The following is a 14,306-nucleotide window of genomic DNA, read 5'->3' on the forward strand; positions in this document are numbered from 1 at the left end:
GAATTAAATAACACTGATTTGAAGATTACAGCAGAATGCCATACTTCCACACTACTCTCAGTATTACTGGAGTATGTAGTGTGTTTACTGTGTGTTACAGGAATAAAAACCTTCACAGAGAATCGAGATCTTTGAGAACATGAGATTGTAATGAGTCTGATGAGAGAGTTACTGTACCTTCAATAATCACTTGTAGATCTGTAGATGTTATTGAGCCATCTGAGTTTAAGACTTGTAATCTGTAAGTCCCTGAATCTGCTCTGATCACAGTGTTTATTATCAGAATCCCATTATTGACTGACACTTCATCATGTCTGTTATTAAAGAGATCACATTCATCCTTTCTTATCCTGTTATTCTTTATTTTGCAAACTGGATCCTCTGGTGTGTTGTAGTTTATCTTTTGTATCCTCAGGTCATATTCTCTAGTGTCCACCACCATCATCAGACTGAGTTTGTCTCCGAGAACAGCGTAACAGGGACCAGACTGACGAAAACTGCAGTTAATCTCCAGACCTGAAGAACAAAACACACACACACACACACACACACACACACACACACATTATCATAAATTAAAATATTACACAAACATTCGTAAAATTTTATAGGATCCTTGAGATACATTTTTGATCAGTTTTCCATGAGGTTTTAAGTGTGTATATTTTCTAAAAACTAATATTGTAACTTTGAGGAGTACACTAAGATACTCTAAGAACATTGGGCCTCATTCACCAATATCTTCCTAAAGGTGCAGGGTATAGATATATACAATAGATGTCGCATTGGCTACGGTTTCGTTCCAATGAACTGCCGTAGCCAATGCGACTTCTATTGTATATATCTATACCCGCCCGCGCCCTCAGATCACTTGGACGTGGCTGTGTACAAGAGGTAAAAACGATATAAATACTGTTCGTTTTCTCACACAAACCGCTCGTTTCGTGTCTTAGGCCATCAATGTGTACTTACGATGGGGAATTGTTTAATTTGGACGATGGGGAATTGTTTTAATTTGGACTCTGTGCATGCTCTTTGAGACCGTGACCATAGACCTGCATTATATGACTGACAGACAAGAACGGTTTGACCTAAAAATATAAAAATTGAAACTACTGCGGAAAAAAAGACACCTCATCTTGGATGCCCTTGAGGTAAGCTAAAACATACCAAAAATTTATTTCAAAGTGAATTATCCCTTTAATGAGCCATTCATTCAGGTGTGTCACTGCCACAAGAAAGAATACAAGAGCAATATGTATATATATATATATATTCTACCAAATTGGTTCACAGTTGGAAGCATCTCATTTTATTTTTCCATGTCTAGTAATTATGCAGTTAATTCTCATACTGTATTTTCAGTTTTGGAATATGTATCCTCTCCCCAAATTTGTCACTAATAAAACACAATAAAAATTATTTAATAAAAAAGTTTACATCTACCTTGTAAATATATTTTTTATTAAAAAGGTTACAATTACAACAACAATTCAAGTGCAATCTTTATTTGTAAAAACTAAAGTATACATTTTATATCATACATATTTCAAAGTTAAGGATTCATTACTTTGAATATAGCCTAGGCTACATTGGGAAAAACACTAATAACATATTAATTGATTACTTTATTTTTGACAAAACATACTATATTTAACATATGAGCAAAAATTGGCAAACAAAAGCTTATTTGAGGTGGCAAATATTTTACAGTAAAAATGTATAATCTATCCAAAACTAGTCAACGAAATGTTGCCTTTAATATGTCTGTAACATAGGTCTAATTAAGTTTAATACGTTGCTTATACAAATACATTTTATTTCAACATATTTCAGTCGATTTTTACTCATCTCAGTATAGTTTGCTAAAAGCGGATCATTCATTCACACACACACACACACACAGAAACGCGATTTTAAACAGTCTTTTTGCGAGCGCGCATCTCTGCCATTCATTCATTCACACACAGAAACGCGATTCACTTGAGAATGAAAAAAACTTACTACAGTATTCTCAGGATCCGTTGCTCCTCGAAATACCAGCACTTCTGAGGTACATTTTCCATTATTCCTCACAGCGCCGCGAGACAGTGTAAACAAGTACAATGATCTGAATAAACTTGATGTGTTTTCTCGAGCTGATATGTGGGCGTTCACAGTTTGCACGGATGCCTCAGTCATTTGTGTTTGAATAGCGTGCGCTCTCCGTGGGCGGAGTAACATTAAAAATAATTAGCTGAGAAGAGAACGACTGACATCTCTCTTTTCATACAGATTACATAAACTGAGAATATTAGTTTTTTATAAAGATTACTTCATTTAAAAGAAGAGAATTCAAGCTTCATGCCTGTGTGTCTGTATGCCTGTTTGACTGAGTATTCGCTGAGTTATTGTTCATTTTCGGACGCGTTTCAGAATGGACTTCACTGGCAGAGAGGAGGCAGAACTCGCATCATGTTTATTTTTCTTTATTTGGCGAAAAGCACAACACTTTGTTTTTATTATGAGTATACACAAAAAAAAATACACACTTAACAGGATCGATTGATGTATAACACAAGCATATAAGCTAAAAAAGTTTTTTTTTTTTTTTTGGCACTGATAAGGACTCGCGCCGGCGCGATAGCCGACCTCAGGGGGTTAACATGAGATTGACTGAAACTGAGTGTTTCACCCCCCCCCCCCCCCCCTTTAAAAAACTTCTCACGATTCGTTAATCTCGATAGCTGTAATATAAAAACGTATAATAGCTGTAATAGTAAAAGTATTCGAGAGAGTTCCACATGTAATGATAGCAATTTCATATGCAAGCATGTCAGCCAATCACAGCAGTGGGCATTTACACTGAAGTCTCACAGCAGACACGCCCCTTCAAACAGAGTGTTCAAATCAGAGGCTAAAATCAGGCTAGGAAAAATGCCTTTTATTTCTAAATTATTAAAAATGTTGATCTTAAAACCATACTAACATTATAAGGGCAACACAGGAAACATTATAAAAATAATAAAATAATCCATGTGGACGGATGTTAATATTCATGTGTAAATATTCAAAATAAGAATTAATGTATTTCACTAATGATCCCTCCTGTAAATTTTTGTTTATTTACTTTATACTTATTTGTCTAAGAAAAGGCTATAATTTGGTTTTTAATATCATTAGTACTAATTTGGGAAAGAAGTTTTGCGTTGTATTTTTGCTGACGTCGTGACGTCATTACCGTTCACCTCGCGCTGCGTCCTCAGTCTGCTTTGAGTGAGTTGAGGAGAGGTAAGCAGTTAGAGGTGCTCTTCTGATTTAAGTTTATAAAAGTTCTCAGAAGGTTGATTAAGTTCATAATATGCGGTAATATTATTGTTAAGACTGTTATAAATATCTTAGGAAGTGTTTTATGAATGGATGGATAGGATTCGATAGTTTTATTACTGAGTACAGCGATTTTGAGTATGTGTGTGCGTCAATAGAACGTGGTGATTTTAACTTTTTCATTTACTGGTCTTTAAAGGGATACTTCAGGATTTAGAATTAAGCTTTGTATTAGTAGAAAACCTGTAGTATTTTCGAATTACCGTGCTTTCTACACTCATATCCCCCTGAGATGAGAGATTTATATATTTTTTGTCTGGAACAAATCCTCCGATGACGCACAAATCGTCATTTTGCGTCATCGGAGGATTTTTTGGCCAGAGGCTAAAGACTACAGCCAGTAGAAGGCGTTGTTCCGCATGTTTTCAGGCCGCCCATAGGGTTGGTCTGGGAACGCCCCCGGGAACGCCCCTTCACGTGATGTGAATTTAGCCCGTGGGGGGAAACCATTGCCTTGGCGCTCATTGAAATACACGGGACAATCATGCAGAAGAGTTGCTGTGTCGTTTTCTGTACCGCCAATAAACAAACAAATTATGAATTGATGTTCTACATCCTTCCTAATAAACACACAGAACCGGAAATGAGGAACATTTTTTAATATTACTGTGTGAGTAGATCCCTGTGTGATATAGTAGTGGGTGTTAAACTCGTATTAGGCAGTGATGGGCTAGTTTTGTCTACATCCCTTACGAAAAAGAACTATAGTAATCCTATAAGATTTCTATAGTAGTGTATACTTATGTGATGTTCTGTAATACCTCTATAGTACTTCTATAGTATGTCCCAAAATACTATAGTATTCCTATTGGATTAATATAATATTTTGTCCCAAAATACTACAAGATTCCTATAGTTGTTTTTCATAAGGGATGTCAGCGTTATCAGCTGAAGGCTTATGACGCGAGCCGTGAACCTATGGAGTAGACTGCAGTCTGTGAGTTACTAGAGGACTTTATAACTTCTTAAGTGATCACCGTTTTACAAAAGGATTAATAGTTTGGAGTGAAGCATACGTACAACTGGTAAGTGATAAGGTTTTATGGAGTTATAGTATGCAACATAAGTTGATTGAGTTATAGGCTAATGTTACCGCTACAGCTACCGCGATGTCTTGGAGATTCAACCAGATCACAAAATATGTCTGGAAACGACACCTCCGGCCATTTGGTTGGTTCATTGACCCAGTTTTTAATTAAATAAGGGCTATCATAACCTATTGCAGTTAATTTTACAATGTACCGTTGCCGGTCGGCAGGCGTCAATGACTCGCAATACCACATTTTTGTCATTCAAATACACACGATGCTCGCAGTGTTTTCCCCCACGCCGACTCCACCCTCGCCACGCCCCCAACTATGACTAGATGCCGACTGTATGTATAGGAGGTGGGATCTCACTCACAGAATGTACACAGTATCAGCCGTCTTTCTTTGGAAGCTAAGCTAGCAGGCTCTTGTTCTGTGGAGAAAACTGAGTAGTAGGAGAAAGCTCATTATTAATGGTTACCATCCTCTTTTTCCCGGACATGTCCGGCTGTCGAGATCGTCCAAAATGTCCGGGATTCGGCTTTTGGTTTCTGCAGTCGCCATTCATTGTTTTTCAAACACACCTTTTGTTTCAATCTAACTGAATTCATTCCGATTGGTGAATCTGAATGTAGTGTTTACATGAACGCTAAACAAGTGATCGGTTGATGTGCGTTTTAACATTGCTAAGAAAATTCCCGCTCCTCCGTGAGAGATACGAGATTGGCGCATCTCAGTAATGACGCCACCGGCCTCGCGCCGTTCACCCGCGCGCCTCAGTCTCGTCCCGCTCGCCACAGTAAACATATTGAATGGCGACTGTAGAACGCAAAAGCCGAATCCCGGACATTTTGGGCGATCTCAAAATACCGGGCAAACTCGTAACGGAGTCTCACCATAGACAGTATATAAACTGGACACAGCGACCCCATAGGTTTCAACGGAGAGAAGAGAAGCAAATTAGAAGCACTCACTTCCTGATGGCTGAGCGTACTGCGCAGACTCAAACTGAGCTTGACGACGTAGATGTGACGTGAGCAGCCTGCCTGACAGTTGTACGTTTTCTAGTAGTTGTGCCAAGCGAAATCTGAACCATTCCCTTCCGAATCTCGCAGAGACGGAGAGTGTGAGTAGGAGCTGTCCATGAGCTAGGAGCAGGAGCAACGTCATGACTCTCTATGGGCTTCTCCCTTGACTTTATCGGACTTTATGCCTCCACGCCCCCCCGATTGACTGCGAGCTTCTCTTCCTGTCTCTACGGTAATTTCCAGAGAGTCGCGTGGTTATGACGCAATCGTTAGCCTACTTTTACAAAAACTGCTTCTACGGGGCCATAACGTAAGATACAAGGTGATGGAGCCTTTTATACATGGTCGTGTTTCTTTAGAAATAAACAATGGACAAATGGAGTCTTTAAACGCCTCAGATGTAAAGTTATTCGCTGTCAAAGTGACGCCAAAATGAATGGGAGTCAATGGGATGCTAACAGCAGGTGAAGGCTTGTTAGCCAATGGCGGCTCCCGGGGGTGGTACGGAAATCGAGCGCTCGATTACCCCCCTGAGTCTCACTTGTAGCCTAGCCGCCTTGTTTTCAACTGCGCTCTCTAACCGGTAGGCGTGGTCTCCTAGGGCAGCGAAGCAAGTGCATTCTGGGAGTTGTTGTCTTTCATCCACATAAGCAAAAAATACATTTTCTGGCTTTTCTCAGTCTAGAAAGCTCCAAATTCAAAAATAATTTCACATTTCTTCTACATAAATGACCTATTGTAAATACACATTCATCTTTCCAGAGGTGAAGTATCCCTTTAATCTGCAGGTGATAAAATCACAGAGAAAACACTTTTCATTGCTGCATTTTCTCTTTAATCCATCCAGGTATGGTTTATTTCTGTTTCATTTTCCAATGTATTAATTTTGTATCAATTTGTTTCTTTACTAATTTATGATTGACTTAAAATTAGCTGCAAGAGAATATAATGTATGTTTGGATAAATTGTGACAATTCATTTTGCACTTGTTTGCAACATGTTTCATTCATAGTATTTTTGATATGTTATTATCATTGTGATGTGTGTTGAGTCTGCTTTGAGTGAGTTGAGGAGAGGTGATAAAATCACAGAGAAAACACTTTTCATTGCTGCATTTTCTCTTTAATCCATCCAGTACCATCCACATCCTCCATGATAATAAATTCTCCATGATGAGCAGCAGTTCCAGTGTCCGGTGTCTTCTCTCAATAAAACAACACAACGCAGATCATAACAGTGGACAGAATTAGGCCGGTTACACATGTCATGGGACCTTTAAACAACAGAATTGTTCGCACTTGTGTTCTTAGGATTGATAAATCCCACGTCTTCGTAATTGAAATCGCGTGCCAGTTGTTCCTAATTAGCATAAGAAAACTCCCCGCAAATTCCCATATAAGGACATGACACTTCAGGGCCGTGTGCAAGAAAAGATGGTGAATGTCCAAAAGACGTTCAGTCACCAAACTAATATACATAATATTTGATTTAATCAGCTTAATTGCTGATGTTAATTGCAGTGTTAGTGTTTCTTTGCACACTATGATTATTATTATTTTTCAACACATGATCAGAAATACATTAAAGTAAAATACTATCATTGTTAATGACTGTAGAATTAAATAAAATGCAGTAACCAATTATTTGGTTTGCATCTCTCAAACGTGCGCGTAAGAGTGCTCTCGAGTGTGCGTAGACTTTGCTCTTAGCTAAGAACAAATCCAAGAGAAGAAAACATTAGTGAATGACAGAATCTTAGTAAAAAGTGCTTAAGTGGGGATTAAGAACACATTTCTTCGTAAGAACGGTTGGTGAATGAGGCCCATTGGAGAGAGAGAGAGAGAGAGAGAGAGAGAGAGAGAGAGAGAGAGTGTGTGTGTGTGTGTGTGTGAGAGAGAGAGAGAGAGAGAGAGAGAGAGAAAGAGAGAGAAAGAGAGAGAGAGAGGAAGCAGCAGAAAACCAAATTCATGTTTGATCTGTTTTAACTGAGAGCAACTTTGCACTAAAATGTCTTAAATATGTCAGTGCCATTGTTCTGTCTGGAGATGCACACCAGTTTTCGGATCTGTGGTGGATCTTTTTGGTGTGCATCTCCACATGGTTTTTTTTTTTTCTAAGGCAAGTTTATAAAAATAAAAGTTACTTAAACGCCCTATCTGAACTAAGGCCTAATCCTGGCTTAATCTAAGCCCTGTCTGTGAAACCAGGCTTTAAACACTTAAAACAGACTCAATTACTAGATCCTGCAGTTTATGGAAAAACTCTTAAAGTAATATTACAGTGTCTTCATGTCAGAGCTTCATCATCAGAGAGTTTGAGCTGAAAGTGGACTCACATGCAGCAGTTTTCAGCATCAGCATCAGTCCAAAGATGAGCATCATTTCTAGAGTCCAGAAGAGCCAGTAATCCAGCAGAAGAGAGAAGATGTTTCTTCAGTCACACGATCGCTAGAAGAGCCTCTGACACTCGTCTGTGCTCACCGTATATAAAGACTACTGCACACTTTCTGAGAGAAAAGGAGAAGTACAAGCACAAGGAACAAAAACACATACATGTCTTTTCTGTCCTGCTGTGGGCTTTCTATGACCAATGCTTCTGCAATTTCACATTTTCATGTAGACATTCTGTATGTTAATTCATCACCCGTTTGTTGCTTTTATAACTGCAGGACTCAAAAAGAGCATCACTGAGCATCGACCGCAAGTAAAATGTCTTTGATGATGAGTAGATGAACAAACCGTCTACTAAAGAAAACAACTGTCACGATTTGCACGTCTTCTAACAACTGTTACCCACGTTTGAATCAACGTTCCCTGTTATTTTCACTAACAATTGAAAATGTATCATCTGCAGTTTATCTAGGATATCTAAAGCATTTCACTCAATGGAGACAAAACTTTTACCCAAGTTTGAATCAACAATGGAAACTTGACCTTTTCACACATTCCCTGGTGTGAAACCGGTCTGATCACGACTCAGGACAAGAGTACTTGAGAGCCCGGTGTGGAAGAAAGGTCCAGAAAATAGAGCTTTCTAGGATGCAACGCTCCTCGTAGGGTGTGCCGTGACCAGCAGAGGCGAAGGCGTAACGTGCACCTCATACGCGGTAGAGATCGCCTCGACAATCAATTTGCTGATGGTCTGCTTTGACGCTTCTCTTGGGAGACCCAAAGCTCACTAACAGCTGGTCAGACTTCCTTTATGAGGAGGACCTATGCATAGAGGCACACAAGGTGTAGTTCTGTCAGGACCACTATCGTCAAATACAATTGATGGTTAGCATACAGTTTGGATTAGCGGTAGGCTATGGTTCTGTTCTGGGCAAGAACTCCCTGCACATCCATGAGGCCTAGCATGGATAAGAGCAGGAGAGCAGCAATAACCCCTCTTAGAGTAAACAGAACAGAACCAACATGAATGTATTGCAGATATCATTCATTCATTTTAATATACAACATAATTAGAGAATTTTATGGCTTGTTTCCACTGAGCGGTACCGTACGGTACAGTACGGTACGGTTTGGGTCGGTAAACCACGAATCGGCTAGCGTTTCCACTGCCAACAGGACCCTTACGTGATAGGCGTGGTGTAGCCTATGCCGGAAAGAAGCGATCGACGTCATTTTCGCGCGAAGAACAAAGCGACATAAACAACAATGGATGACATACAGCAGATCTTGTTCTTGCTTCTCATATTTGTCACAAGAAGCCAAGCGCCGACATTAGGCGTTTCTCAATAGCAAGTACGCAAAGTTCGGACTTGCCAAGTCCAACTCAGGAGAATGACTCATGAGGACGCGAGTAATTCTGGTAATTCTGCAAATGGAACAGCGCGTTCTTGAAAGCGTCACTCAGCTCGCTCTGCTACTCCAGTTATCTCTGTATGTACATTTTAGGCAACAATAAAAACGAAATATGTTATAAAACACCACACTGCCTCTTTTCATTTTCACTTAAATAAATCTTAAACATTATAGCCACACAAATGTGGTTCAGGCAACGCATATTGATTATATTCACTGCATGTAACGTTAGCCTATTTATAACAAAACGAAATATAAAACACAACCCTGCCTCTATTCGTTTACATTTAAAAAATATTAAACTTATAAATATGGTTCAGGCAATATGTGCATTTGTACTCTGATCATCTTCACTGTGATAAAATTAAAGGTCCCATTGCATGAAAATGTCACTTTATGAGGTTTTTTAACCTTAATATGAGTTCCCCTAGCCTGCCTACGGTCCCCCAATGGCTAGACGTTGTGATGGGTGTAAACCAAGCCCTGGGTATTTTTGAGAAAATGAACGCTCAGATGGGCGAATCTTCCCTGTATGTCGTCATAAGGGGAAAGGTCACCTCCCCTTTCTCTTCGAGAATTTGACCGCCCAGGAGAAAATGAGCTGCGCGAGTGCGATATTGGTTTTTCCTCGAGAGACATCATGGCTTGCAAACGAGCGAAGCATGGCAGTTGCTCAGTGTTTGGATGTACAAAAGAACACAAAAGTATTTTTTTAGTTCCTTCATCCGAGCCTCTGAAGAACCAGTGGGTTATGTGAATTTCTGATGTGTAATTGTTCAAGTTCAGACAGACAGATAATCTTTCTCTCAAAGTCGTTCAATACTGTTTATGCATCAGTAAAGCCACGTTGTTTCTCTTAGTAGGATAAAAATAATCGTACTTAAACTGTGATTAAAATATATACATATTTTTCATGTACATCCATACATCTCTGTTCGAAATCTGCAATTGCAGTTATTTGCGGAATTATCAACTTTACGTGGGTTGTACATCGGCATGAAACAGCGCGGATGAATCCAATGTTTTGAGGAGAGTTTGCGGCTGTCAATCACCGCGCCGGTGTGAATACGGGCATTCAGAATCACAGATTATACTTTTCTGAAGTATGACCAATATTAGAATTTTCAACGGAAAACGACGTCTGAACAAGTAAGTAACATCCACTTTTGGTCTGATCAACTAAGTGGAAAAAAAGCATTGCAGTAAATGGCGCTGATTAAATCTAACGATCTCTTAGTGGCCCTCCAGGACCGAGTTTGAGAAACCCTGGTGTAAATTAAGCGAACAAGTGCGCTACTGTTACATAATTGAACTATTGAAATGTTTTTTCTCTAGCCAATCCGAAGTCCGAAGTCTTTTGGGTTTTACAACTGGTGAACCTCCAGTTGTCACTGGTGATTGTCGTTTGAAACATTCAAGATCCGCCATAAGTTTAAATTATTTCAAGTGCTGTGAGAAAAGGCTATAAATCTACACCTCAAACATCCTCACACGCAATATAGCCTACTATCCGGGACTCCTTCTTTATGTGTACAGATGTGACGTAATGACGCAAAGACATGCTCGAATTTCCCGCGGAAATCCACCATTACCACTGGAATTCAAATCATTATTAAAAGCTAACCAATTTGAATCGAGCTTAGGCAAGCAGATAGTTTTGAACACTGGCTGGTTATGTTTTTTTTTATTTATTATTATTTTGGATAATTTTTAACACAAAAAAGTTACGGACTGCAGCTTTAAATATCTTAAGTATACACAGTTATGAAACTTCACTTAGCCCTCAGCCAAAACGATTGGCCAGGGAACAAATTATAGATTCACGAGACCAAAGATCGCCCGTTAGGTCTACATATATATCATATATCTCATGTTTAACCACTTCAGAGACGTCAGAGTCAGCGGCAAACGTCAAAAGGACTAGCCGAGGAAAGGCTGTTCCAGGCGGGGTACATGAGTGCCGAGCGCCCGGTGATCGCCTGGATCTCACAACCTGGATCAAATTTTCATAAATCTTTATAAATAAACCACAGATTTGAGCTTTAAACAACTACATTCTCGCCTGAAAAACTCTTAAAACTACATTTCGTGACACAATAACAGTATTATATTTCAACTGAAAATTAAATGTTGTCATTCCCCTTGTAGCACGTGCAAGTGACGGTACTCTGTCAACCAATCAACGTTCTGCAGTGAGTCTTAGCTCCACCCTTTAGTACCGTACTGCTGCGGTTTGGCATTTTGGTACCATTCACAACTTTTGACAGTGGAAACGGAATTAATTGCGTACCGTCAGTGGAAACAAGCCATTAGTCTGATTCAGGGGGAATCAGAATGCCAAATCCTGACTGACGAGTGGAGCTGGGGAGGGAGGAGGGTAATCAGCTCCTGAGAAACGCGATAGCTGCTGATAATACTGAAGGAGCTTATATATGAATACAGTGATACGCGTCGTATTCCTATTGGTAGACGTGGATCAGCTGAGAGTCACTGATGAGAGCTTGACTAACGTGACCTGCCAGAACTGATGCTACGCTTGATCTTCAGGGCCCAGTTTTTCAAAAGTAATCCAGTGGGATTTTGGATCACGGATTGGATCAAATCTTGGAAATGGGTTTTTCAAAAGCAAAAGAGGGATTCTGAACTAAGATCAGATCATGTAATCCGATCTTAAATTTGATCTGGATCAAACCTGCCCTTTGGGTTTTTCAGAACTTTGAACTCGGATTAGGATCTATTTGATCCAAAAAAACAGGATTATCCTGATCCCATCAGAAGGGTGGATTCAGTTGTGATTTTTCGAACCAAATAAAACCAGAGAGGTTGTTTTTTTTTAAATGAATGATCACAAAATCAATGTTTACTGATGATATATACATTTCTTCATATTTGAAGCATATATGAAGCATGTCACATCTAATGAGATATGGTAAAACAACAAAATCTACAATTTAACATTATAACAAAATAAGGAAAGTAAAATGTTTCTGTTTATTACAGTGTTTCTGTTTCTTAAAATTAAAATAAACAACGGTTATTTGTGGCCACCGGTATTTTGCCAACTGCTGTTCTTTGCTAAGCCAGTAGGGTACACTGTTGGTTCCATTTAAGGCTCTAGTAAACAGGATTTGGTGATCCTGAAAAGTTCCTATCCGGATCAGATTGATCCAATCCGATGTTGCTTTGAAAAACTGGCTCAAAAGTAAGCTGGATTACGTGATCACGGATCGCAAAAAAAAGGATTACTAAATCCGGATCAATTTTATCCGGATTAAACCTTTTGAAAAACCGGGCCCAGGGCCCGGTTTTTCAAAAGTAATCCACTAGGATTTTGGATAACGGATTGGATCAAATCTTGAAAATGGGTTTTTCAAAACAAAAAACGGATTACATAATCGGATTAGATCACGTAATCCAATCATGGTTTTGATCTGGATCAAACCTTTAGTTTGGGGTTTTCAGAACTTTTTTGTAGGATTTGGATCACTTTGATCCAAAAAATCTGGATTAAACTGATCCCATCAGAAGGGGGGATTCAGTGTGGATTTCATGCCCAAAATGTAATGAAAACTTAAAAAATGTATCAAATAATACTATATTTGGATCATGCAGTATCTTACAAGATATCCTATTTATTCATAAGGTTTTAATTTTATTTGTTCATCCATCAGGCTACAGTGATTAGGTAGGCTTTAACGTATTCAGCCTTACAGTATAGGCCTACAGCAAAGTAGAAAGAGTTTGGCCTCATAAAATAATCCCCCAAACAGCTGTCAAAATTGACCAAAAACAATAAATTTTATTCTGTCACTAATTGATATATATATATATATATATATATATATATATATATATATATTAATCACAATCAAAAATATTTTTGTTTTTAGAATATTTAGTTAAGGCATGCAAAGCGCCTCTTAAGAACTCCATTTAAACGCTCAATTGCACATCTTGTTTTTTTTTAAATGTGTGTGTTTTCATTTCAAATAAAAATAAACTTATATTGACCCCACACTGGCTATTCTACTTGTTGCTCTTTACATATCTATAGTTCTACATTGTGATTTCCTATCCTGTTTGAGCACTGGTTATCCAGATTTGGTGATCCTGAAAAGTTCCTATCCGGATCAGATTGATCCAATCCGATGTTGCTTTGAAAAACTGGCTCAAAAGTAAGCTGGATTACGTGATCACGGATCGCAAAAAAAAGGATTACTAAATCCGGATCAATTTTATCCGGATTAAACCTTTTGAAAAACCGGGCCCAGTAGATCCGCTGACACATGTGGTGGAGGATGGAAGGCCTGGAGGACAATAGAACGTGACACATGAGTCTAGGGTGGAGAAAGGCTTTAGCTCTCTCAGGAGCGACCTCCAAACAGAAATAGCCAGCAAAAAAAACACCTTTAGAGTAATGAACTTACTGGTGTCTCGCCAATGGTCCCTCGCTTAACGGCGTGTGGAAGGCAGCTATGGCCGCCACGTAGACCTTAAGTGTGGACGGGGAAAGACCGGCAGAGAAACAGTCTTGAAGGAACTCCAGCACTGAAGCCATTGGGTAGTTAATGGGTTCAACTGCTGTTCTCTGCACCATAAAGTAAATATTCTCCACTTTAAGGCACATAGGCTGCGTTTACACTTGGCATTAACATGTGATCACCGTGATCCGATCAAGCAGACGTTTCTGCAGTGTGTTTCTGTATTTGGTTGTGTTGTGAGTATTTGGAGCACACATGTGTTGTGAAACTGATGAAGATGTTTTATTAATTTGCGGTTGTTTTTCTATTTGCATGTGTTTTCTTCGGTTGCAGCGCATTGAGATCTCTCGGCCACCGTACTATAGCAAGTGTCAAAGATAAGAAACTTTCCTGGTTACTAGCGACAGTTGCAGGAGGAAAAGAGTTAAAGCTCGACACATTTACTTAAGTTAATTTTATAATTTGATATCTATTTAGATTTGTTTTTAAAATGAACACTTGTTCAAATTTGATTCATACGGAGCCCCGCACATGACATGCAAGAAAAAAAAAGTATATCGTTACTTACGATATAGCAAATCAAGGGAACAAAAAAGTCTA

At 39.0% G+C, this 14,306-nt stretch overlaps 2 protein-coding genes across 5 annotated transcripts in view; one reads left to right on the plus strand and one right to left on the minus strand.

Moving 5' to 3' along the window:
* The window catches only part of LOC309504145 (uncharacterized protein), a 34,048-nt gene extending 19,905 nt beyond the window's left edge, over positions 1–14,143 (minus strand). The window contains exons 1-3 of one of the 4 annotated variants that reach the window (XR_014207965.1): positions 13,653–14,143; positions 7,758–8,634; positions 178–516 (exon numbers count right to left, since the gene is read on the minus strand). Coding sequence is in view for 3 of the 4 variants with exons in the window: in XM_082177185.1 (XP_082033311.1) it covers positions 178–516; positions 7,758–7,803 (385 nt within the window). In the remaining variant the exon portion in view is untranslated. Of the gene's footprint in view, positions 1–177; positions 517–7,757; positions 8,635–13,652 lie in introns of those variants that run through there. The other 3 variants (XM_082177185.1, XM_082177187.1, XM_082177186.1) reach the window with 3 other exon arrangements.
* The window catches only part of LOC309504114 (uncharacterized protein), a 600,323-nt gene that overhangs the window by 547,165 nt on the left and 38,852 nt on the right, over positions 1–14,306 (plus strand). The window lies entirely within an intron of this gene.

Source organism: Leuciscus leuciscus, assembly GCF_965113295.1.
Source record: "Leuciscus leuciscus genome assembly, chromosome: 8".
In the NCBI taxonomy this organism is placed as follows: domain Eukaryota; kingdom Metazoa; phylum Chordata; class Actinopteri; order Cypriniformes; family Leuciscidae; genus Leuciscus; species Leuciscus leuciscus.